Below are 26,635 nucleotides of genomic sequence, written 5' to 3'. Positions count from 1 at the left end.
AATATTAAAGAAATCGTACCTTTGTCCCAGACACCTCTTGTATATATGAAATAAGGATAGTCTAAAATTTGTCAGTGAAAATTCACAGGTAGTTATTTATAACTTATGATCAAAAGTAGGCCAGTTGTGTGGATCATAAATAAGATGTAATCTATAAATTAATAAAACTGGTTCTATAAAATTGAATTGGATCTTGCTACCTAAGTTATGGCTTAGGTCTTAAATTTTAGAATAAGATTTCAGACAAAATGGTTGCCTGTACTTTACTAATTGTTCATTGAGGTTATATATTTTTTTGTCTTCATTAGCAAAAAACGTGAAGTTGTTCCAGAACTTGCAACAATGTTATGGCATTCTTTTGGAACAATAGCTGCTTTGCTTCAAGAAATTATAAACATCTATCCTGCAATCAATCCATCTACATTAACAGTGAGTAAATATTTTCAGATTAATATTGTCTAGTGTAAACCTGTACTTTAGTTTGAAGATTTAATGTGTATATTGTGCATTTAAAAATGAGTTTTACAGTAAATACGATTACAAATAATTTGATTGTTATTTGTTTCTTCAAGGAATATATTTCTGATGACTGTTATGAAACAAAACAGTTTAACTTTTGATAGACCATACCATATCAACTTTTTCATTTTATTATATTTACTATTAAAAACAGAAGATCATATGAGCAAAAGATAGATGTTTTTTATTATCAGTCTTTACATGTGGCAGAAGTATCAAGATATTTAAAGAATTGCAAAGAGCTCCAAATTCAGACTTTCTTTCATAGCAAATGAACATTGAGATATTGGTGTTTCCAAAATTAGCATATCTTGCTCATACTACAGTTATTACTCATCTACTTGGGTTTCCTTCCTTTGTTCATTTAAAGAGTTATGGCATTCTCAGTGCCACCATTTTCCCCCATGTACCTATAGTATTTATATTATATTTTGGATTTTATTCTAGGGCTATCAGAGATTTGTTGGTTAAGGGGATAATGGAGAGAGTTGTTCCAATTCTTCTTGAATTTTACTCCTGCCATCTTATTTTGTTCTTGTGAAGATGGGAGATTGGTATCTGGTCATGTACCTTTCTTGTCTAAATCAATATTTAGGCCCTCCAGACTTCACAATGGAGTCATTCCTCTCTACATTGGCATTTTTAGTTGTTGGATTCTATCTGGAGCATGAGAGGAGGTATGCACATTTTGAAAGTTAACATTTTCTTAAATTGAAAATATATCCATAATAATACTTACCTTCGTCTGACACTCCTTCTGCCTTTACTTCCCACTACAAGCTAGTGTCAGAAACTGTGGTTTGTGTTGGTCTTGAAAAAAGTTATAATATTATAAGAAATGAGGTGCATGTATACAGAATCAGGATAGAAGGTTCATTGATGTAGGTGGAAAGTGTCACAGTATGGATATTGCCAAGAGTAAGTAAGTGGAGAATAAAAAAACTGGAGCAAGCATGAAAAAAAAAATGGAACAGTGCTTAGGTGGACAAAGCAAGGATACCCTAACAGTTAAATAATATATGTAGTGAGAGTCTCGGGAGGTAATTATTATTAGAAATATATTCTCAATTTAAGAAAATTTTAACTTTGAAACTAAACATTGTGTATACATATTGGATAAAAAACAAGTTTAGAAACCCTTAAGATTCAGGTTTTAGTCATCTCTTATTTTGAGCTACTAATTACAGGAAAGTCAGCTGGTAAGTAGTAACATTGTTAATTAGAAGATAACTGATTGTGAAAGCAATAAATTGTGAACTTTCTTTAGCAAATACATTGTTTATAAGATTTTTTGTACTTGTATGTTTAGAGTGAGCTGAGAAATGTAAAAATGCTGTTTAACTGTTGACAATTAAGAACTCAGCTGTAGTAGATTATGGAGTTGGAATTTACCACTAGATTGGCTGGAAAAACATCTTGAATTGACTGTTATATTGAAAATTTGAAAATTACAAAAAGAGAGATAAAATATACAATCTACTTTCTGTAGATACTTTATATGTCACAAGCTCTGATTGACTAAAGGGATTTGATATTGGTCTGTACACCACAGTAAACCACCTTTTGCTACACATTCAGTCAGTTTCTGCATTCCGTAATAAAAGTTGCATAAGTAACAGAACATTCAGACTCAATAAGACCGAATGCAATTATATAGACAATTTTTTTTCAAATATTTAGTGTGAAAGTTAAAAGTGTATGATTTTGTTTGAAAGGTGATAGATATTTATGAATTTTGTACAAAGTTATTCTGAATGTCAAAATTGTTAAAGCAAAATCTTAGTTTTTTAATTTTTATTATAAATGTACAATATATCTAATAAACACAAATAAAACATTTTGATTTTATGGCATAATTATTGTTTTATTTTGATTTTTCATTCATAGTATAGTAGTTTATTGAAATATAATGGCTATAATAAAATTAATCTTTCAGGACTCAAACATAAGTTTGTTATAATATTTGTCATTATATTTGTCACTGTGTATGAGGTAAGACATATTTCTCTTGATAGTGCAAGTAAATAGGTTTTTGGAGACGATGTAATTTTGTCATTAAGCAATCCTTTTCTTTTCACTTTTAATTTAGTCACCGTTACTCTCTTTTGTGCATGTACTGATGAAATAAATTTGACTTGTAAAAAAAAAAAAAGGCAAAAATAATTGTTTATGACATTGAGTGTAGAGGATAACCAGTGGTTTATAAGAAATTAATTTTTTATAAATTTTTATTGTGATACAAAATGCCTATTATTAATGTAAGAATGTTTCTGAAGTGTATAAATCTATTACTAAAAATTATGATACCTTTATTTAAAAGTTTTTTGTGAACTAATTTGATGTTATAATGCTTAAGAATATTCTCACAATTTTGCAACTATTTCAAATCTCAGTTGGTATGGCCATGAACTGGTTTTGATGTCAAATATTACGACCTTAAAAATAATATCTATGTTTATTGATAAAGCTCATGAAATTTACATGTTCATAAAAAATCTTTTAGTTATTGAAGAGTTAGAACTTGTCCAACTGATACTAAACTTAAGTGACCTCAGAGTACTAGGAAGATTAAAAAATTTGTCCTGCGATAAATACACACAACCTAATTTTTATTGTATTGAACAACATAAAAAACATTGTAAATCTTGTATATTTTAATATAATATAGTTTTGTATTCTATACACAAGAAATGGAGATTTAGGCAGAAACAAGGTAAAATTATGTGCTGGTGTTTTCACTTTTGGGTATTCTTTAGATGTATTAGTAAAAAAGTAAAGAAAAACAGAATTAAGAAAAATTATTTATTGGAAACCTTTTTTTGTTCTTATCCCACTACACCAGGAATTATCTAATATTAAAGTACAAGCAATATTTGCATTTTACAGTTATGTTCCTAGAACTCTGAAGATATTTACAAAACAAGAAAACTTTGAAATGAGTTGTTACTAATGAAATATGTAACAGTTGAAAGAGGATTTAACCCAACTTTTGTTGATAAAGCAGTTCAGGAATGTGGTAATAATAGATTAAAGTAGTAACTGAAAACCTAGTTATGATAAAATTTAAAGGAATGTTTAGTTTTTCTGGTTTGGTTTGTTTTGAATTTCACACAAAGCTACACGAGGGCTATCTGCATTAGCTGTCCCTAATTTAGCAGTGTAAGACTGGAGGAAAGGTAGCTAATCATCACCACCCACTGCCAACTCTTGGGCTACTCTTTTACTAATGAATAGTGGGGGATTGACCATGGAATTATAATACCCTCATGGCTGAAAGCTTGTTTGGTTGATGGACATTCGAACCCAAGACCCTCAGATTACGAGTCGTGTGTCTTAACCACCTGGCCATGCTGGTTTAGTTTTTCTTTATTTTCCTGGTATAACTAGAAGTTTATTTAAAGTGTTTTAAAAGCAGCAAATATTTTACTCTCCATTTAAACTGATAATGGAAAACAACTATTAGGTAATACTAAAGATCATGTTCAGTTAACAGGAATGTCGTTAATTTATAAAATTGAATATGACTGTGAAAATATTTATATTAAATAGACAAAACATAATGTAAAAAATGTAAAATATTTTTAGGAGAACACAGGGATGTGTATGAAAATGAAATTACTGAAAATTAGACCATAGTAGAAAAAAAACAACCCCAAACCTTATGGAGAAAGCACTAATATTGGTTCAACCAAAGGGTATTAGAGCCAATGATATCTATGAATATGTAGGAATAATGAAGTTTAAAAAAGACCATGAATTATTATATTGAGTCAAAGGTATGTCTACTGGCTTACAATGCTAGAAATCAGGTTTTGGTACCTCTGGTAGACAGGAAAAATGTTGCACATTGCATAGGGTTGTGCTTCAGACAAGTCTCGTGTTATTTTAACTTTATGCAGTAAATTTTTTATGATCTTGAGACTAAGGATAGTCTGGTTTTTAATAATTAAATATTTATTCAGTAAATATTGTTTTTCCTTAAAAAATATCATCAGCAATGTGATTTGCTTTTAATCAATGAGTACAAGATTGTAGTGCAAGTTCCTGTTCATTTCCTCTTGGTGTAGATTCCTGTACTTGGTGAGGAAACTTCCCAGGGAAGGTTCTGTTCTTTCAGGTTACCTCCTCTGGGATCTAAATATCCACCTATGTGTTTGCCTTAAGTGGCTACCCTTGAAGGGAAGGAGAGGATCCTGGTGGTTGAGGGGCTCAACCCTAACACATCACTTTGGCCTTGAATTCCTGTAGACGGACGGCTTTTGGGTGGCCCTCTTGGGTCAGTCGGCTGGTCCACTTGGGCTAGAGTCAACCAAGTACCAGTGTTGGAAGTTCTCAACGGGTATTGTGGACATTGTGTCTGATGCTGGTGTTTGGGTATAGTGCTCATGAAACTCTGGCGTTGCTGCAGTGTCCTTGCTTGACTTTGTAGTGCATCCCCTTGTAGGGCTTCATGGTGGGTGGGGTCAGTTGGCACCGAAATTTTCTTTTTTTCCTATGGATCCTCCTAATAAACATTTAAATAAAATAGTGAAAAAACATTCAACAGATAAACGACCACGTCTTGAAGAATTTGATCAGCAATCTTCAACGTCTGTATCACCAGTTGTACCTCATTTTCTCATCCTATATTCTCTTTCAGTAAAACCTTTAGGGTAAATGTCCCCTTTTTTATTCAGAAGGGACTGGAAGGACTTTCTGGCTCTCCAAAGTCAGTAAAGAAGCTTCACTCTGGAGACATATTGGTTGAAACATCTGCATCTCAACACAGTGAACTCCTGTTACATTCAAAGGCAATTGGGGATATACCTGTTGAAGTTACGCCTCATGCTACTTTGAATTCATCACGAGGAGTTATTGTTGAGAGGGATTTGAAGAACGTCTCCGAGACAGAGATTCTTGCTGGTTTCTCCACTCAAGGAGTTTCTGCAGTGAGGCGCATCTCCACTCGCAAAGATGGAGTTACACTGCTGACAGATACCCTCATTTTGACATTTACTTTATCACGTGCACCTGCCACCATCAAGGTAGGTTATCTAAATAGCAGGGTATAGCTGTACATTCCAAACCCTCTCCAATGTTTCCAGTGTCAGAGATTTGGCCACTCAAAGACATCATGTCGTGGTTCCCTGACGTGCTTGTTGTGGTGGCAAGGACCATGATGCTAATGAGTGTGACATGGACCCACATTGTGTCAACTGCAATGGTTATCACCCTTCTTACTTTCGTTCTTGCCCTAAATGGTTGGAAGAAAAAGAGGTGCAGCATTTGAAAACGACTCATAACACCAGTTATCCTGAGGCTTGGAAATTGCTGTCTGTCATTTCATCTCGGACATATGCTGCTGCACTTCATTCCACAACTACAGTAAGAGTGCAGACAGATCTATCTGTGCTTCCAAGTGAATCATTCTCTAAACAAATGAAAAGTCTTATGACCTCCATGGTTAAAAAAGTTGATGAATCAACTTTTACACCCATCTCTGTTCCTCCCACACATTCCAACAAACTCCAAGATCCACATTCTTTGGTTCCAGACACAGGCATTTCTTCTGATACATCTTTTTGTCTCACCCCAAGATGCAAAACAATCATTCGTTCACATCCTCAGTCACTGGAATCCCCTTCCAACAACAAAGACCTGCCCAATCACCCCAGGGCAAGATCCATGGAGGTCTATCGACCTCCTCCGAATAAGGACAGTAAGGAAAAAAGACATGGTCATAAACAGAAGGGTTCTCCAGCCTTTTCACCTATGCTTCATTAAAAATGGCCATCTTGATACAATGGAACTGTTGAGGTTTACGTGCTAATCTGGATGACATCAAAACACTGATTGCTTCTTATCATCCTGTATGTCTTTCCTTACAAGAAACATGTCTAAAACCTGCTGATACAGTGACCTTTAGTCAGTTTTCTCTGCATATAAATGTCAGGAAGAAATATATGGAATAGTGACACTGTTGGTTGATCAGCATGTGCCCACCCTGTCATTGTCACTCAACACACCCTTGGAGGCCATAGCCATCCCTGTTTCCTTGGGTCATACCATCACTGTTTGTTCTCTCTACCTGTCACCTGGAGAGACGTATGGTCAATCAGACCTTGATGCTCTCATTGAACAGTTTCCATCTCCCTTTCTAATCCTGGGGGACTTTAATGGACATTATCCCCTCTGGGAAGTGCTATTCTTGATAGGAGGGGTAGCTCTATAGAGCATATGCTCTCTGATCACAACCTTTCTCTTTTCAGTACTGGTTCTTCCACTTATTTTCACATACCTGGTCAGTCCTTTACTGCAATTGATCTCTCGGTGTGCTCTCCTTCATTATTCTCCCATTTTTCATGGAGGGTTGACAATAATACACCAGGCAGTGATCATTTTCCTATACTTTTGAAAGAGACTGGCCATGGTCGATGCCACCCTACCCATGTGCTCCGTTGGAAGCTGGATCAGGCAGACTGGTTCACTTTCACTGCTGTCGCAGAACTTAATCCTGCCATTGTCTGTCAGCCATCAGTAGACGACTGTGTGGCAGCAGTAACTTACTGTATTATACAAGCAGCTGCTCAGTGTATTTCTAAAACCTCGACACGTTTTCCACTATATCCTCGTCCATGGTGGAATCTTACCTGCCACATGGCACAGAAGGCTCAAAAATGGGCCTGGGATACTTTTCGTAGATATTCCACACTTTCATACAGCATTACTTTCCAGCAGGCCCATGCACATGCTAGGTGGGTAAGATGTCAAAGTTAGAAGGAATCTTGGATTACGTTCACAACTAACATATCTTCTACCACCAGTTCCAAGGTTATATGGGACATGGTTTGAAAGGTCAGTGGGCACTACAATTCTGTCCCCCTCTCGATCTTACTCTCTGATGGCCAAGAGGTAGCTGATGTCTGGAGTATTATTGATACTCTAGGTGAAAGGTTTTGCCGGGTATTTAGCACTTCTGCTTGTTCCTCCACTTTCTTGGCCATCAAGACTCACGTGGAGCATTCACCTCTTTCCTTTCAAACTGACTGCCTCTTTGACTATAATCGTCGCTTTACACTGGTGGAACTGAAAATGGCCCTTCATCGGTCTGGCAGTACATCTGTTGGACCAGATGATGTACACTATGACATGATGTGTCATTTATCTCCTGCTTCTCTTGATATTTGTCTAATTGCTTTTAACCAGATCTGGCAGGAGAATGTTTTTCCTGATGCCACGTGCTAGACTATTATCTTACCTTTCTCTAAGCCTGGGAAAGATCCCAAGATTTCTTCAAGCTACCGTCCAATTGCTTTGACGAGCTGTTTCTGTAAGACCTTAGAGAGGATAGTTAATGCTCATCTTGTTTGGTTCCTTGAATCAAACAACCTCCTCTCGCCCACCCAGTGTGGGTTCCAACGACAGCTCTCCACCATGGACCACCTGAATTGACTCGAAATGTCAATCAGAGAACCCTTTCTCAAATGACAACATCTTGTATCAATATTTTTTGACATTGAGAAGGCTTATGACACAACATGGAGGTATGGCGTTTTGCGAGACCTCCATATATAGGGGTTATGTGGCCATTTATCCATGTTTATTAAAAATATTTTGACAGACAGGAGATTCGAAGTTCATGTGGGTTCAACACTTTCCTGTTCTTTTCTACAGGAACTTGGGGTCCCTCAGGGCTGTGTTTTGAGTGTCACACTTTTCAGTATAAAGATTAATGCCATCACTGAACAACTCTCTCTCACTGTTGCAAACAGGCTCTATGTCGATGACTTTCACATCTCATGTCAGTCATCGAACATGAGATATATTGAGCGGCAACTACAAACTGCCCTTGATCGTGTACTGAAGTGGACCACAGCGAATGGCTTTAACTTCTCTCTTTAAAACTGTTTCCATGCACTGTTGCTGCCAATGGGGTATTCATCCTGATTCTGAACTCTGTTCTTGGGGCTTATCTTTGACCGTAAGCTGACCTTTATACCACACTTAAAGCAGCTACAGGTCAAATGCACAAGAGCACTGAACATACTCCATGTCCTGTCTGCCACCAGTTGGGGAGTGGATCGATGTTCTATGTTAAAGATATATCGTGCTCTTATTTGATTAAAACTTGACCCTCGGCCTTAAAGATGCTGGACCCCATTCATCATCAAGGACTTCGACTCTGCACTGAGGCTTTCTGCACCTCCCCAGTTCAGAGCTTATACATAGAATCTCATGAACCTTCTTTGCACCTTTGCTGTTTGAAACTGTCTTTACTATATTCTTCAAAATTTCATTCCTTACCAAAGTATCCCACCTGGGGTTGTGTTTTCCTTCCTTGGTGGGCCATATCTTTTCAGAACAGACGATCTGCCATTGCTCCTTTTGGCCTTCACATCCAGGTGCAATTGGATGAATTAAGTCTGTTCTTGGATAACATTGCAGAATCCACTGGTCAACCCATCCCAACATGGCTTATTATTGTCCCTAAATGTGACCTTTCTTTAAGTCATCTGAGAAAAGCAGATATTCCTGATTGGAAGTACCATCTTTTATTTACTGAACATCTTTCATCTTTTTCATTCCAATTTATACAGATGGTTCGAAATCAGGTGACTCTGTGGGCTCTGCCATGGTTTGTTGTGGTTCTGTGGTTGTGTGCAGAATCCCCTCTACAGTTTCTGTGTTCACTGCTGAACTGTACGTCATTTCTCTTGCCCTGGATCATATTGAAGCTAAGCAGTACTCCAACTGCACTATTTATACTGACTCGCTTAGTTCTCTGCTGGCCCTGGAATTGCTTCACGTTGGTTCACACCCTGTTCTCGCTGATATTCAAAACCGACTGGCCCATTTCTCATTAACATCTACTTCTATCCAGTTTTTCTGGATACCATGCCACCTTGGTATTCCCAGGAACGAGCTTGCAGACACGGCAGCTAAATCTATTTGCTCTGGCACTATCACCATTGTGCCTATTCCGTACATGGACTATAGTCCTGTATTCAAGGCTCAGCTCCGTGTCAGCTGGCAGTTGGTCGGAAGGAGGAAGTTGTTCTGACTAGACTACGCATTGGTTACAGTTTTTAAACTCATCGTTTTCTTTTATCTGGAACTGATGCACCAATGTGTAGTTTGTGTAACACTTGGATCACTGTAAGCCACATTTCACTATCTTGCCATTGTTAGGACTCTCAGCAAAGGCACTATTTTAAACATATTTTGCCCCAAGGTTTGCCCATAACATTAGACAGTGTTATTGGTGACTGTAACACTGTCCACCTTGATAAAGTTTTTATTTTTTAACGGCCATTAATCTTTTTAATGTCATTTAAGTGTTTTATATTTCTTCATTAAATCTTTTTTATTGTGGTTTCCTTTTAAGAGTCACAATCTCTCTAGTTCGATTTGAAATTAGAAAATGGCCGTAACATTAAATAACTCGTCACCAGGACTGGAAAGGCCAACTTCAGGTGACTAATGCTGCTGTTTAAACTACCCATTAGTGGTCTTGGTGAGTTGTTATTATTACAATTTTGCTGCATGTCTTTAAAACTTTTCTTACTTTACCTTTTGATAATGGCCGTAATGACACATAACCCGAAACCAGGACTGGAAAGGCAAACTTCAGGTGACTGATGGTAGTTCTTGTACTTACCTGTTAGTCTTCCTGGTGGGTTATGATAATTACCATTATGCTATGGAAAGGCTTTTACAACTTTTTTACTCTGGTGTCAACATTGTAGACTAGATGTCAACATTGGTTTTATGCTATTTATGTTCTTCAATGCTGTTTTGTTTTACCTTCATTTCCTTTTATGAATTTTACTACCTTTACTTTTACCTTTTTACTAGACATTTGGTGGGGATAGCCTAGCTGCTTTGTGCCATAACATACTAAATCAACCAACCAATTCTGTTCATTTAGTTGAAGTACAATATAATATGTGCTGTAATCCACCATTATTGTAAATCATCTTATTAAAAGTATTTTATGATTCATGTAGACAAGTGTTGATAATTTATTAGATTTATAGCAAATCATAAAAAATCTGGCATGAAATTTATAGTGCTGTGAAAATAAGTTCTAATCACTGGAATTAAACACAGCAGGATATTCTTTAGTTGGTGCAAAATCTTGAACTGTTTCTAATGTAAAAACAAATTGCAGATTAAGAACCAGGAAAAGATGCTTTTGTTTTCAGGTATGTTAATATTTTAACATGCCACTCTGAAAACATCTATTTAAAATAATTAGTTTATAATACATATTGAATATTTTAGTTGTTTAATTATATTTTCAGGCACAGCAATCCAATAGAGTGTGTAATGCATTAGCATTATTGCAATGTGTGGCATCACATCCAGAAACAAGGTCAGCTTTCTTGCAAGGTATGTCTTCTAAAGAACTAGAATGTTCACTACTATAACTAAATATTTTTGCACATTTTAAAATTTTAATTATTTTTCCACTGGCATGAACATTATACTGCAGAAATTAGTTCAACCAAAAATTAATTTCAAAGTACTAGCACTTAATTGTTCATGATAGGCTATGAAAAATTGTTTCATTTACGTGTTGTATTCATTAACAAACTGAATGACATGAATGTTTGAACTTATTTGAGACTGTTAACTACTTCCTATTTATGCCTTTACAGTCCTAGATTAATTTCTGTTTTACAATATTAAATGACAAGTGGTTTGACAGATGTTCAGCTAAATTAACAGTGGGACCCTGGACTAGCTATTTTTTTGATAACTTTTATATTAATGCAGTTTTCCTTCTTAAATATTGTACCTCCTATTCAGTAGAACATCATGTTTTGGATTATTATCATGCTGAAAATGAAAGCCAAGTGAGTATTTTCAGAATGTTAAGATGTTGTGATACTACTATTTCATCACAGTATCATCAGTTTTAACAATATTTGTCACTCCTGCAACAGAAAACACCATCAGTCCATTTTAAACCAACCATCATGACTGACTGCTTTTTAACACTTTTACTTCATCTTCTTTGTTTTAACATTTTTCTACAAAAAAAAAAGTTCCTAGTTTTGTTTTATCAGTCCATAACACATTTTCCTATTCCATCTAATCTTTTTGGTCCTTTGCAAACTTTAAGCACTTTGTCATGTATGTGTTAAATAGGAGGGTTTTCTTTCTTTTTTTTGTAGCTTCTTTTCAGTAGAGGTTACTTTCTTGAACAATTCCATGTATTTTTTACATTAATTCTTAAAGTGTTTGAATTTGATTTTATGTTAAAATTTTCATTCAGATATTTTTGTTGGAATTTAAACCCTCAATTGCTTTAATTTTCTTTAAAGTGTATCTTTTGTAATATTAAGTTTTTGAAACAATATTCCCTGAGTTTTCATTGTATAAAGTAATAGTTTCATACTTTACTGGTTATTCACTAGCTATAAGTAAAACCACATCAATGATTTTAAACAGGAGTGAAAAATTAGTAATTATAAAAGTGTATACCAATGGATTAAACTCGTTCAAACTACATTCGATGGTACCTAGCAGTTGATATGTAGCTATAATCATTATGCAATGAATATAAGGTTTTTATAGTAAAGCTTGTTAATGTTTTTCAGTTGTGGACTTAAACACCGTAGCATTTCTGAATAACTATTTAATTCACAATAATCCTTTTAAGAAGTGTAGTTCATATATTAAATAATATAATATGATCAAAAACCATGAAGAAACTTGTTTATATTGATATAAAGTTGTCAGTATTTTACCCATACTTATAATTTGTATTTATTTTACTCTCTTTATTCAAACAGCCAACATCCCTTTGTTTCTTTACCCATTTTTACATACTGTAAGTAAAACAAGACCATTTGAATACTTGAGGTTAACTAGTCTGGGTGTTATAGGTGCTTTAGTAAAGGTAGGCTACAAGTAATAATTTATTGTTAGAATTTAAAAGTTATTGTTGAATATTTTAAAGAATTATCAGAACATCATGGATTATAAATGGTTAGTTCATGTTGATATTATGACTGTTAGAATGTTTTACTTAAACCTGTAACAACAAAGTTGGCCCAAATTAAAATAAAAAATTTTAGTAATAACAGGAACATTTGAGCCACTAAAGTGCTATAATATTTTGAATTGCAAACTCGTCATGTGTTAATTAAAATTTAATGACTGTCAATTATAGATTGGAAGAATCTATCATAAAAGTGACTGAAAGATTATATTTAATTGTTTTGAATACTGAAATATAACTTAGTTGAGATTAACTGTTAATGGCATGGTTTAGTTTTCATAATCAACCTAAGATATTTTTTGGGGTAAAATTAAATATCACTTATACTGTGTTTTGTATTTATGGTTAAACATCATAGAAATATAAGATATGTTTTATTAATTATCCATTAATTAAGTTAAACTTGAACTTCTGTTTTTCCAAATGTAATGTGTGTTGTTTTTTTTTCTGTGTTTTCAGACTGATGAACAAGAGGTGATAAACTTCTTATTGACCACTGAGATCATACCTCTCTGCCTGCGTATTATGGAATCGGGTAGTGAATTGTCTAAAACTGTAAGTTTAGTTATCAGCTGTGTTTTCTCAAAAAACAAATCGAACTTTATGCAGTACATTTCACATAGATTTGAAACATAAGTTCTGAAGTATAAGATAATGTCTTTATTCATGGCTATATAAAATTGTTTATTAAATTTTGACTCAAGAAAAATGGGAATACAAATCATGATAGTGCAGAATCAAGAAATCATTTAATGTATTTTCACATTGTTTCTCTGTCACTTTGATACTCAGCTTAAAATATTTTTATATAGAGCATCAAAAAAAGTAAAATTTGAGTTAACAAGTAACCAGCTATTGCAAGTAGAAAGTGGTATCTATTAATGGTCCTTTTTTTTTTCTTTATGTAAAGTACTTTTAAGCCCTGCATCATTAGGAAGTTCTTAGAAATTACTGATTAAGATAAAGTAATCAGAAAATTTACTAGTTTGGTTATTAAATATCAACAAAGAAAAAAAATATTTTATTGGTTGACATTAAGTGCATTGAAGTTCAAAAAGTATGCCATTACAACTTTTAAGATTTAGATTAGTATATTATAAAGTATCAATAATATATAGTTAACAAATAATCTTGTAAGTTGTAATTAATTAGTTGTAATTGATTAGTTAAATACAACGTATTAATTAAACAAAAATTAATTTATTGAAAATCAAATGTTGTATTAAGAAAGAGATAATATTTAAGTTTTATAAGTGTTTGCTTTTGCAACCCTCCCCCATTATTTGTTATCAAAATATGTTGAAACAGGTTATTGTCAAATTTTAACCTCAGTCATTGCTATTTTAGGTAGCTACATTTATTCTTCAAAAAATATTGTTGGATGACACTGGGCTTTCCTATATTTGTCAAACTTATGAGAGATTTTCACATGTGGCAATGATTTTGGTGAGTTATATAATTTTTATATACATAATAGAGCTAAGTGTCTTAATGTTAAAAGTTATACAAGACATGAAAAAGAGAGTTAATTACACTTTGTAAGAACAAAGGTCAGGGTCTTCTGCAACCTTTGGAACTCATATTTAACCGTTAATTGTGCTAAGTCAGAGATTTGTGATTATGTATTATTGCAATTTTCATCTCCCAAAATTTTGAAAACATAAATAAAATCATGACCTATATTTCCAGAATGTATCTTTATTAGCTTATTAATTGTTTTTATAGCTTCTTGAGGAAAGTGAGAAGAGTTTGAATTGTTTGTGACAAGAGCCTTGATATGTTTAGACTGAAGATGTTGCAGTGAGCAGTTATAGAATGTCTTAATATATTTATAGGTTAGTTAGAAAGCCAGGTAAATCATAGGAGTTTTGAGATCAGCTGTTCTTGTGCTTCATATATTTTCTTTGTGTTCTAATGCATGTTTTAAAGCTACCTGAATTATTTTTTGAACAGTCAACACAATGAGGAAAAATGTTTGCTACACCATATATCTGGGAGAAAAGGCCTTAAGGCTACAGTAAGTATTTAACTTAAGCTCCTGACAAAGCTGCAAAAGCATAATAAGCTAATTGAAGATACACAATGGAGATACAGGTTGTGATATTATTTATATTTCAGGAATGTCTCATAATTAACTCCAGTTTGTGATAAACAAAATTAAGAACAATAAAGTTCTGAAAAGTTACGTAAAGTTAATCTTTACATATCTTATACTCTACACAGTTTTTAGCTTTATGTACCACTTTTAATTTACACTAAATATACAAAAGCTCTTGCATTATGACAATATAGTTAATATTTGACATAAATATTTTATTCAACAAGTAAATGAATAAGTTATATTGATCAAAGTATTCATTTTAAGTCTGGGAAGAAATTTAGTATGTTAATTTCCATTGTAAATTGTTTGAACTTAAACTTTCAGGTGAATATTTAACTTTATACTTGCCTTCGGCTGTTACATATCTGATATTTTGCACAGTTCCCAAGCTACATGGAAGTGCAAGTTAATGAGAACACTGTTTCAACCACATGTACTTTTGTAGGTACATCAAATATAAACCTCAGTTTAATACATATACATTCATAAATAGCTTTAAATTTCTATTTGAGGTAGAATATAAGACTTTTTTTACTTTAGGGAAAAATGGTGTTGTCTCTGGCCAAAGAGCAGTCGGCACGTTTACTGAAACATGTTGTTCGTTGTTATCTCCGGCTTTCTGATAACCCACGGTGAGTTCTTGACATGTGATAAACTGATTTTTCACTAATATAAAGTGAAAATATTATCAATTTATTGAACATTCTTGGTTTTAGATATTGTATATAAAATATTTTGGAAAAACAAGTAATCTAAATTTTTCATCAAAAATACAGCTTCTAAGAACTTTTTAATGAATGTTTAATAATGAAATAACAGACACAGTGGAGTTTCCAAAAATATAATTTTTATTACAATTACTCATAACATATAAAAAAGTGAATCAGAATTTTATATCGAAAGAAAGATCCACCTTTTAAAAAAGTGTACTTGGATTATAGGGTTTGTATTTTTATCTTAAACTGAATTTTTAACCTACATGTTCACCTAACATCAGAATTAATATTGCCAAACAGCTCAGTTTGTAAACAAACCTTCATTTTTAGATTGCTTTTTAAGATTGAACTATATTTTGTTTTTAAACTAAGATTCTGAATTCAAATGGATAAATAAAACTTGTTAATCATATTCATATTATGTGATGGTGCCCCAACTTTTCTCTTTATTTATAAGGGCTTCAAATTGTGTACTTGATTAAAAGTGTGTACTATAGATATTGGCAACCCTGAATACAAAATGTCAACCTCTTTTGGCTTTACTGAGATATCATTATTTGTTCATCTGACAGGACACTACCATCTTGTCTTTTAAAAAATGTCTGTTTGTTCTTTCTAATATTGGATATGTTTATTACCAAATGAAAGAGCATATTTTGAACAATGTAAATCAGACATTTTGTGTTAGCTTTCAAAAGTGAAAGTTTGTGAGAAACATTTTTATATACTTAAACTAAAGATTTTGTTGCAAGCAATAACGGAATTTCTTAACATACTTATAGGTTAGTTAGAAAGCCAGGTAAATTGTATTGCAGTTTTTCAATTTTGATTTTGTTGTATGCTAATAATTTTGCTACAGCTAATGCTAGAGTAGATAAAATACTATTTTTTACCAAAAAATACTGGTGTCCATTTAGGATGTGCAAGACGTTTTGAAAACTGAAATATGAAAAAATGTATATTTATTTTTAGCGTGACAATGATTATTCACTCAGATTGAGTTAGGAAGTGCTTTATAAGTTCACGTGCAAATATTTATTAGAAAAAGTCTTATAAATTCTAATATTGTATTGGTAAACATCAGTGTATCTTTAATGTACTGACTATAGAGTAACTAAAAGTTTGTAAGATTTATCATACATAGAACCTGTCACTCTTTTGCTCTGTTTAGAATTAATTGTTTCTAAAAACATGCCAGTTCAAAAAACTATAATACTGTATTGTCCAAACAGTAGTACTTTGACTGCTGTATCATGCACCCACTAATGAACTGTAAGTGTATTTCAGTGGGGGTTGTTATTGTACTTGTATAAAGAAGGTTGAGATCATAAGTTTAGGTAAGTGCAATGAGCATAAAGTAACCATAATAACTTGTGAAGCTTTGCTTGAACATTATGAAAAGTGTAACAGCAAGCAGGGATGCTGAAACGACCATAGTGTGGAGCAGTTTTCCTTTGGAGGGCAAAATATTTAACTATACAGCATGTTTCAATCATTGTAAATATTTCATTTTTACAATGATTGATCTTCCTACTACTACATCTGGGATTAGGTATTAAGATAATCAAGAAATCCAGTATAATGCAGGAAATAGACTTTCTTCTGGAATATTAATCAAGACTGTAGATGGTTTGATAGTATTGTGAAATAAACCATTTTTAATTTGTTCTACTAGAAATAAAATGCAGATTGGATAAAGAAGCACAAGAAAGTAAAGCATTATGGCATTGATTGGTATGTGTGTATTAGTTTATAATAACTTGTTTGTTAAAACAATCCACAGTAAAAACAAATTAAACAAAATTGCTGCATCAACTGACTAGCTCCCAGGATACAAGTTACAATATAGAATTATAAAATGTATCCTAAGTTTTGGAGGCTACTGCAGAAGTAGGACCCACATTGCAGTGGGGATACACTGTCTACCAGTCTTAACCTCCATTCACCAGTCTCACATAAGAAATAGAATAGCAACAGATGTAGAATTAGAAATGGAAATTAGGAGAGCGAGATATGGGTGCTCAAGCCCACAATGTCCCACATTTGTATCACTCTTCACTGCCTGCAGACAGTTGTGGGAAGGTGACTGCTCTCCCAAGTAAAGAATTAATTGAAATAAAAAATAAAGAAATAAGGTATTACCATTTGGAGGTAAGTAACATGAAAACTTACCTCTTGATGTTATCATTCCTGCCCCCAATATGGTAGAAAGGCACTAATTGACAACACAAAAAATGAACAATACCAACATGAAGTGTCCCATCCAGCTGTCCAAACAAACTAGTATAGCTCCTAGCCATCACCCATTCATCAAGTCTACAGTGACTATCATGCTCTAAACAAGACTTTTTGTGCAGCAAGGTGTACATCCACATAAAGTAGTGCTAAGTTGTTAAATGATCTTATTCTTAACTAGAAATAGTTATTAGCAGTTTTAAGTAAAATTTCTCTGATTTTTATTTCTATATATATTTATGTTCTTGTATTTGTTACAGAATAATTTAATAATTTTATTTATAGTTTCTTTATTAAATTCATTTAGTATTAATTTTTATATCAGTATTTCAACATTACTGATAACATGTTGTAATTTATTACAAATTTTACAATATCTGAACAACTGCGAAGTTGTGTTATAACACAGGAGGGTGTGGTACATTACGATTAAAAGAGGGTAAACCATAAATTGGAAAGGTAAAATATTTTCTTTTATTAAAAATATTTACATTGATATCCTTATCAATTATTTTACTTTCTAAATCTAAATAATGTATTTAGTCAGAACTTTGATGTTGACATCATCAAATATTTTGTGGATGTTTGTGGATGTTATGTTTTTCAGATGAGTTTCTCTTTTATTACCTCCTAACGCTGTGTTTTCACATGAAGATGTGACCAGAGGGACTGTATAGTACAGCTTGATCAGTTTGAACCTTTGAACATGTAAACTTTGCTGACAGCATTAAATTAATTTTTTTATTTTATGCTTCACACTTTCACAGTTGGAAGAGAGTCAGCAGATCATCAAGCTGAAATTTGAGCTTTGCTTTGTTAGTTAAATTTCTCTTCATACCGTCTGTGAAGTTAGAAGAATCTGATCAAAGTCCTTTATGAAAGAAAGATTTTCTTGTTCAAAATGCTCAATAAGGTTTTTCAGAATCGCATTATTAGCCTCAAAATACAGTTTATGCATGCTGCTCTTATTACTGTTTAGGTCTTTGTCACGTTGGGTCCATCTCTATCAGCAACACCAATGCATTTTCAAGTTGAGTTGGAATTTTTATGTTGATTATTGGTCTCGTTCCTGCTTTCAATGCCTATTAGATTTTTAATCTCATTTAAAGTGATGAAGCTTCTCATTTCCTGAAGCATTTGTATGGTGTGGCTGATGAAAAAGATGGCATAGTTTGCATAAATGTCAATGGTTTGAAGTTTTTTGATAGTTTTTTTTTAGGAAAGCTATCAACTTTCTAGTGGTATTAAGCTGAAACATTGTGCCTAATGACATCAGCTGTTTAAGTACTTCTGTGATCCTCACTTTTGATGTCTTGTGAAATCATTCCATCTCACTGTAGGGCTTTTTAATGATGTGGTCACTTAAGAAATTTTTTCTTTGTCATAGATATGTTTTGCAACTACAAAATGATATCTTGTGTTACTGTTTCTTATTTAGCTTTTTTCAGAATGTTTTCAAAAAGGAGGACACATTGGATAGGCTCCAATAATAGCATACAATGCTTGATGTAGGTCTAGTGTTGATGAAAGCAGCCAAAGTTTTAGTCCATACTTCACTAGGTGTTTGTTACAATGTTTAAAAGAGTGAACATACATTGCACTGGATGAAACTTCTTTCATCTTATTCACCAAAGACTTTACTCATGAAGCCTTATCAAAACTGTTGGCTGTCATTTTCTGACTATCAAGGTTGCATCACAGAAGGATTCCTACTATGTATTTTTTTCAAGTCATTGGGCAAAACACCTTGATGGCACTAATAAATTCTAATGAAATTGTCATCAACTTCATACTGGTCATCACATGTTCTGATTGAAAATGGTAACTTGTTTTGTTTGAAATGTTGGAAGATTCATTGACAAGAATTAAAGAGATCCTTTTTGAAAGTATTTTGCAGCAAGTCACCTTGTATGCTCAGTACCAACATCTACTCTTGTTTATCCAAGATATGAGCTGTTACATAGTGGTTCTTGTCTAACAGCAGCTTTAATCTGTTATCTGTTTCTTTATTGAAATCAAAATGGTAAACATTGGACCTTGTCTGAGTTACCTTTTATAGCCACACTTTAGTGTAGGAGTGTCCTCATGATCTGCAAATGAAAATTCAAACCTTTCTATCTTAATTGCTGTTTTTCTAGGTGTACATAATTAATCCTGGAAACAGTGGTTTTGAAAGATTTGTGCTGTAGATTATACATCTCTTTAGATGCAGCTTCATGAACAGTGTTCCTGTAACTTTTCAGGCACTTTCTTCCAGTTGTTTAATCCAAGTCCAGTTGCATGGCTGAAATTTCTTCTTGCAGGCTCATAACTTCTGTATATGTCACACAATACATCTCATGCTTTTCTGTATAAAAGACAACCCATTTGCATTGCTTCAACCAATCCAGTTGAAAATAATGACCAGTCGTTTTACTGTTCTCTTTGTCATTGGTGTAGATACATTTGCATTTCTCACCCATACATTTATACATCTTGACTTTCCTATGGAAAGGTCAACAAGTTCCTCTGGCTGCACATCATTGTCAGAACTTTTCATAGATGTTTCTTCAGATTTCCTGTAATCTTGCTTGAGTAACGTGAATTGCATATGTTCAGGTCTTGCAGCAGTAGGCTGCGTTCTTCCAAATTCAGGTAGTCTTTGATATAAGATTAGTAAAAAAATCTGTTAGTGAATATTGTGAGAACTTGGAATAATGGGACTTTATTACTTGATCTTTTGACCTATTGTCTAGTAAAGGGATTAAGGCAAATATTGTAGCATCCTTAACTATTACCTCCACTTTGCACAAAGATACACACACGTTTTACCATGCAACCCTTTCCCTAACCATAAAATGGAGCTTTCATCTTGACACTGCTATTGCTTGTAATATGTCTTATATGTCAGAAATAATATTTGCTGATGTATATTAGGTTAAAGAACAGGATTTTTCAATCATTCAAAAGGTGTAAAATACAACTTTTACTGAATAAGCCTTTATTATAAGTTAGTTAAATTCATTACCATGATATATGAATATGATAATAAATCATAATCATACCTTATTAGCTTATGCTAAAAATAGGATATTTGACTGAATATTCTGAAGCACAAAGCAGTTTGTTTTAGGGCGTTACCTCAGTCTTAAGCCATAACCATAGTTAATTATAATTGTATCAGCTTGTTTCATATTAACAAAATGAATTATAAGTATATATAACTTTTAGTAAATGTCAGGCCTAATGCTAGTATATATGCATAGCAGCCTTGTAACATGCTTGTGTAGAACATTGAGAAACTAGCTTTAGCCTGGACCTTCATTTTGATGTTTGCATTAGAATCTTCTTTCATTCATTGATATAAAATGTATAAAATCAAGTTATTTTTGGAATTGATTCCTACATTTCTGAAACAAAATGTGTGCTGAAATGTGACACTTGTCTGTGCCCCATGCCTTTTTTAGCCTAACTCTTGCATTTTGCATAGGTTTATGAAATGATAAGATTTGGAAGTCAATCCCAATCCATAGTGATTGCAGAATTCCTTTATTACAGTGATTATCAGTGCACACTAAGCTATTAAAACTTAAACAAATTGTGGTTCATTGTAATAGGCCCTTTTTTTTTTTTTTTAAATGAATGAAAGGGCACTTTAGCTTATACCCCATTTCATCATTCCTGATAGCAAGGTATGTTGTGTGGATATGAATTTAAATGTTTTTTGCTTTGTGTTATTTTGATCAAATATTTTGTGTTGAGAATAAGAAAAATGTATTTCCGTACATACTTATCCATATCTACTTAGATGTGTTAAGGTAAAGATAAAAGCATTACTAGAACTAATAATGATAAAATATTAAACATGCTTTGCAATTTCACATTGAGGACTGTTTGAAACTTTTAAAAGGAAAAAATGAAAGCTTTTACTGTGATGGTTCACAATTTACTTGGATTTTAACTCTCTTTTTTTTTTCTAGAATAACTTCAAAAGGTTTATGGTATTACAGGATGTGTAGTGTGACTGAAAGAAGCAAAGTCTATCATATTTTTGTTGTTTGACTGTGGAGTTATAAACTCTGACTTTATTTTGCTGTATAATATTTAAACCTCAGAAACTGTAAATTTACCTCTACTCTTTTCTTTTGAATTCTGTGAAGCTAGTATTCATCAAAAGAAAAAAAAAACAGCAATGTTTGAATTAGCCTGCTATCTTTTACTAATAAAATCTAAAGTGTAAAATGTAAAAACATGGCAGTGAAGATGAAGTAAATATTCCAGTATCAGGTTTTTATTTGTTTGTACAGTAAAGAATTTGACATTTGTTGAAATAACTATAGGTATCACCATTTCAAAGGTAAATATTATTGTTAGCAATATCTATGATCTGTTTACTGTTTCTGAGCAAAAAAGTTAGCTTGCTTTATTGTAATGTTTGGTCGTAATTGTGAAATTAGTAATAATAAAAAAACAACCTGAATTTAAAAAAAACTTAATTTTTGCAAAAGTACAAAAATCGTGAATTGAAATCAGTCTGTAAATAGAAATGTAACACATGTAGTTTCAAGGTAATGTGAACAGTAAAGTTAAAATTAACATACAACAATATTTTCTTTTTTTTCTTTCACCAGTGGATTAACAAGTATATTCATGGTCTTACAATGTTAAAATGTGTGATTTCATTATCTGTGGCAGATAGTGCACAGGTAGACTGTTATGTAGTTTTGCACTAAAATAAACTTTTTTATTATTTAAAAAAAAAGAAATTTATAGACTGTCATGATGAATTGACATTTGCAGTACTTCAAAAATTGCCAAAAAACACATTACTCACACTTCTGCTATCACGCACTAGCATAACATAAAATTTCAAACAGTTACTAGAACAAAATATGTGAGTCACTACATAGATAATACTTTTTTTTCTACTGAACCAGTAGTGGTTCGCTGATGTTGTGAATCCAAGGAATTGTTGCTGTCAAAACATACTTTTCACTTTGGAAATGTCAGTTAATGAAATCCCAAGAGTTGCCAGTTATTGTTTTGTAGCTGTTTTTCTTCTAGTCTAGCAGTTCAAAATTGGTAATGGCTTTTTAGTGAGAACCCCTTTGTGTAGCACAAGAAATTCTGAAATGAAAGTCTTGCACTAAACTAGGGTTGTCATTAGTCACTATATCTGATTTTCTTTTTCTTTTTTTAATTTACTTAAGACATCAAGTTGCATGTCAAAAAATGCTTCAGTTCTTGTTAATTTCTGAATTTCTGCCTACCCAGATTAATTGTCTACAGTCTGGTTGTAAGCTTGCACTTTCACCTACAAATTTGACAACAGCTTACAGGTGTTATACTTTTCTATGAAAATGTGTCTCATTCTATTTATTGTTTTATTTGATAAACAGAAATATGGCTGTCATTAAAAAAGGCCTGTAATAGTTGTGTACATGTCCTATCTGGATGTATCTTTTAGTAGGTAGTTAAAGCTGGGAAGCTGATATTAATTTCCCAAAGTTTTCACTCTTTTTCTTACCATAAAAGACTTGTGGATTTTTAAATATACATGTGTGTGTATGTCAGTATTATAATTTCATAATTTTTCCAACTACGCAGTAGTAATTGACTGGCTTAGCTTGTTTTCTATATGTGCTGACCATTAACATGCTCATTTGCTCTGCTTACTGTGGATAGGACTGTTTAATCTTATATAATGTTATATAATATGCCTCCAACATATCTTGCATAGGATATGTTTCTGTGTGGTTGAATATAGTTTTATAAGCACAAATTTTCTTTGGTAATTTAATAATTTGGTTATCTTTTAGTGCCCGTGAAGCCCTTAGACAGTGCCTGCCTGATCAACTGAAGGATACAACTTTTGCTAACTGTTTAAAGGACGACAAATCTACTAAACATTGGCTGAGTCAGTTATTAAAAAATCTGGAAACTGCTTCAGTTTCAGATCCTCGTCTTCCCTATCAGCCAACCCTATCTCAGTAGTCACTAGGTCTGTGAGCTTGCTTTTAAAATAAATGTACTATCCATTAACGTACAAAGTTGCATAAAGGTGAAATAACTGTAATGAAAAATATTTTTTCCCGACAAAACTGGTTTCATTTTAAGTAAAATCCTTGTATATATTTAATATTGTTTAAAATTAAAAATATTTCCTTTCTTTCAAATACATGACACTAACTTCTGAAAACTTCATGTTGCCTTCTAAATCTTCCTCTGGATTTTATTTTTAAATGGAAGTTAATTTGTAATTAAGTAAATAAGAGAACCATTGTAAGAGAGAATGCAATCTTTTTTTTTTTTTTGGCTTTCATATTTTAAATCTTAATTTTATGTAACTGTAGATGTTTTTATGAGTATTCTAAATCTTTGTTTATGTATGCAAATGTGCAAGATAAAAAGACATGAGGTTAAATCACATAATCAATGATATAATTCATTTGTAAATTACCTTTGTGTATGTTTGTATATATTTCTGCATGCAAACTTCAGTAATACTTTCAATATTGGTAATTTTCATTCACTTGATCATTCTCACAACTTATTTTATAAGTCCAAATACATCTCTTAAAAATACTTAACTGCAAATACAAGATACCCCCTCCCAAAAAAAATAAAAGTATTTAACTGTATTATTCAAAAATTGGTATAAAGTCTTTCTGATACTTTTAATATTGATATTCATATGACTTGAAGTTTAGGCTTTAAAAACCAGTGTAATAAAGTCAAAAGTTTGAAATTATTTTATGATAATATAAAACATAATTAGAATCTAAATCTGCAAATTAAGCTGTTACTTTAATATTTTTACAATCAAGAGTAACCTATAGAAAAAAGTTCCCATGTTGTTAGATTCTGTGAAATGATTACTGACAATAATTGGTTCATAACTGCTAAGTGTATTTGAAAAGGTAAAAGTTTAACAAATGAAAAGTTAAGTACAAAAAACAAGTTGTATTTTTCCAAGATAAACTTTAATTCCTAATGCCACATCTATATTAGAACATTTAGCAATGAACTACACTGTGTGTGTATACGTAACTATGTCTGTCTATTTAAAGAAGTTAAAATTTTGTCTTTTGTTAGCACTTAAAGTAGTATCTCAAGGTCAAAGTTTCAAATTGAATTATCATTTGAGTAGCATATAATTATTGTACAATGTTGTGGATCGTCTGTCATAAACACAAGACTATATAAAGAATTGATAACAAAGTGTTTTAACAATTCTGAAGTTTATAATTGTCATTGTTCTTTTTGATGGTAACGCCAAGAAATAAATTTTATGATATATTTTAAGAATAGTGTATCCTATCATTTTATGAAGTAATTTTTATAATTTCAGTTAAAACTTGGAATACGATACTAATTAGTTGAAAAACTATTAATAACATTGAGAGACCGTTTACTTTTTCGTCCCAATGTGCATTGTTTATTAAAAGATGATGTAATAATGAAAACACATTTGTTTTTTATTTTTAAGTATTACTTTTATTTTTCATGTTGAAGAATTATATTAAAATTAGGAATTCAAAATTTACTTGAAGAATAATGTATCTTGACACTTGTCTGTCAGATAACTTAAAGAAGTTAGTTTAAACACCAAAAGTTGGCAAAATACTGTAAAACAAAACACTATATCTGAATTTAGCTTGTTTTTCAAGTTAAAGAAGTGTAAAGCAAAGTAATTAGGCAATAGATGGTATATAGTTGTACACGTTGTAATTTGAAATGGAATGTTATAGGCGAAGTAATTATAGGTGTTTATTGATGAATGAAAATTCAAGAATGTGCTAGTGGAAAAAAAGACAGCCTTTATGTAAAGTATACAGATTAGGACACAAACGTGTTTGGCACTGGGTTTCTATCTCATGATTTGCACATTTGGATCAAGCACACTTATCACCAGGCTTTTTGTATTTTAATATTCTCTTTGCCAAATATTTTAAGTTTTTGTTTCACATTGAGTTTGTTTCGTTTTTGTTATTCATCTGTTAATCCTGAAATAACCTGGATAAAATCCTGTAGCATTAAAGTATTTTGGTACATTATCCTTTAAATCCCAATTTTTAGACATATGCACATTTTAATCTCACGTCTTGTTCTTACATCAAATACTTTGTTTGAAGTTTAGACTTCAATATTTTAAACAAAAATTATTAAATTGTTGCTTGAATGAATTGTATGCTTGCGTGTACCCTACATTCGTGAATGTAATAACGCATATACCAAATGTTTAATATAAAAACGTATGGACTGTACCTGCGCTTTTCTTTACATATATTGTGATAAGAGTGTACCAATGTTATAACCAGTGTGTTATGCCTTCTATATTGATGTATAAGTTAATATTTTTGAGTACGTTATAGCAGCAACCCGTAGTCCAGTAAGTCATTAACAATACGTGCTTAATTTATTTTTGGCCTGGCATGGCCAGGTGAATAAGGTGCTCGACTCGTAATCCGACGGTCGCGGGTTCGAACCCCTGTCACACCAAATATGCTCGCCCTTTCAGTCGTGGGGGCTTTATAATGTAACAGTGAAGTTCACTATTCATTGGTAAAAGAGTAGCCCAAGAGTTAGCGGTGGATGGTGATGGCTAGCTGTTACTCCCTGTAGTATTTCATTGCTAAATTAGGCATGGCTAGCACAGATAGCCCTCGTGTAGCTTTGCACGAAACTCAAAAACGAACATTCTTGAATGAAAGGAAGCCGTGAAGCAGTAATGAACTAAACTAACACACTCTTATAACTACGGTTCAACAAAAACAATTTATTGAACTGTAACACTTGAAATAAAAGTTAGTACTCAACAAAAACACGGTTAATAAACACTTGCCTGGCCAAGAATTGATACTAATGTTAATGAACAACAAAATATAGATACCGAGAAAGAGCCAGAAAAAGAAAAATTTACTTCTAAAACAAAAAACGCAATTTTGCAAAATCACTTTCCTGTGTTACTAATAATATCATGTGATAAATAGCAATAATTCGCTGCCTTGTTAGTCAATTCATTAAGGTATTTTATTAAGTTCAGTTAAATCATGAGAGTACAACTCGTGATCATAAATTAGCATAATCTTTCGT

The 26,635-nt window shown here is 32.5% G+C and overlaps 1 protein-coding gene across 4 annotated transcripts in view; it reads left to right on the top strand.

The window, feature by feature from the left end:
- The window catches only part of Rcd-1 (Required for cell differentiation 1), a 42,743-nt gene that overhangs the window by 5,241 nt on the left and 10,867 nt on the right, over positions 1 to 26,635 (top strand). For 2 of the 4 annotated variants that reach the window (XM_076470761.1, XM_076470762.1), the window contains exons 3-9: positions 309 to 429; positions 10,803 to 10,890; positions 12,300 to 12,406; positions 12,968 to 13,063; positions 13,856 to 13,954; positions 15,150 to 15,241; positions 23,359 to 24,844. In XM_076470761.1, the coding sequence (XP_076326876.1) occupies positions 309 to 429; positions 10,803 to 10,890; positions 12,300 to 12,406; positions 12,968 to 13,063; positions 13,856 to 13,954; positions 15,150 to 15,241; positions 23,359 to 23,533 (778 nt within the window). In that variant the 3' untranslated portion in view covers positions 23,534 to 24,844. Of the gene's footprint in view, positions 1 to 308; positions 430 to 10,802; positions 10,891 to 12,299; positions 12,407 to 12,967; positions 13,064 to 13,855; positions 13,955 to 15,149; positions 15,242 to 23,358; positions 24,845 to 26,635 lie in introns of those variants that run through there. The other 2 variants (XM_076470763.1, XM_076470764.1) reach the window with 2 other exon arrangements.

Source organism: Tachypleus tridentatus, chromosome 12, assembly GCF_004210375.1.
Source record: "Tachypleus tridentatus isolate NWPU-2018 chromosome 12, ASM421037v1, whole genome shotgun sequence".
NCBI lineage: Eukaryota > Metazoa > Arthropoda > Merostomata > Xiphosura > Limulidae > Tachypleus > Tachypleus tridentatus.
The sequence above is the reverse complement of the archived record's forward strand: the minus strand, read 5'-3'. Positions and strand labels throughout refer to the sequence as shown.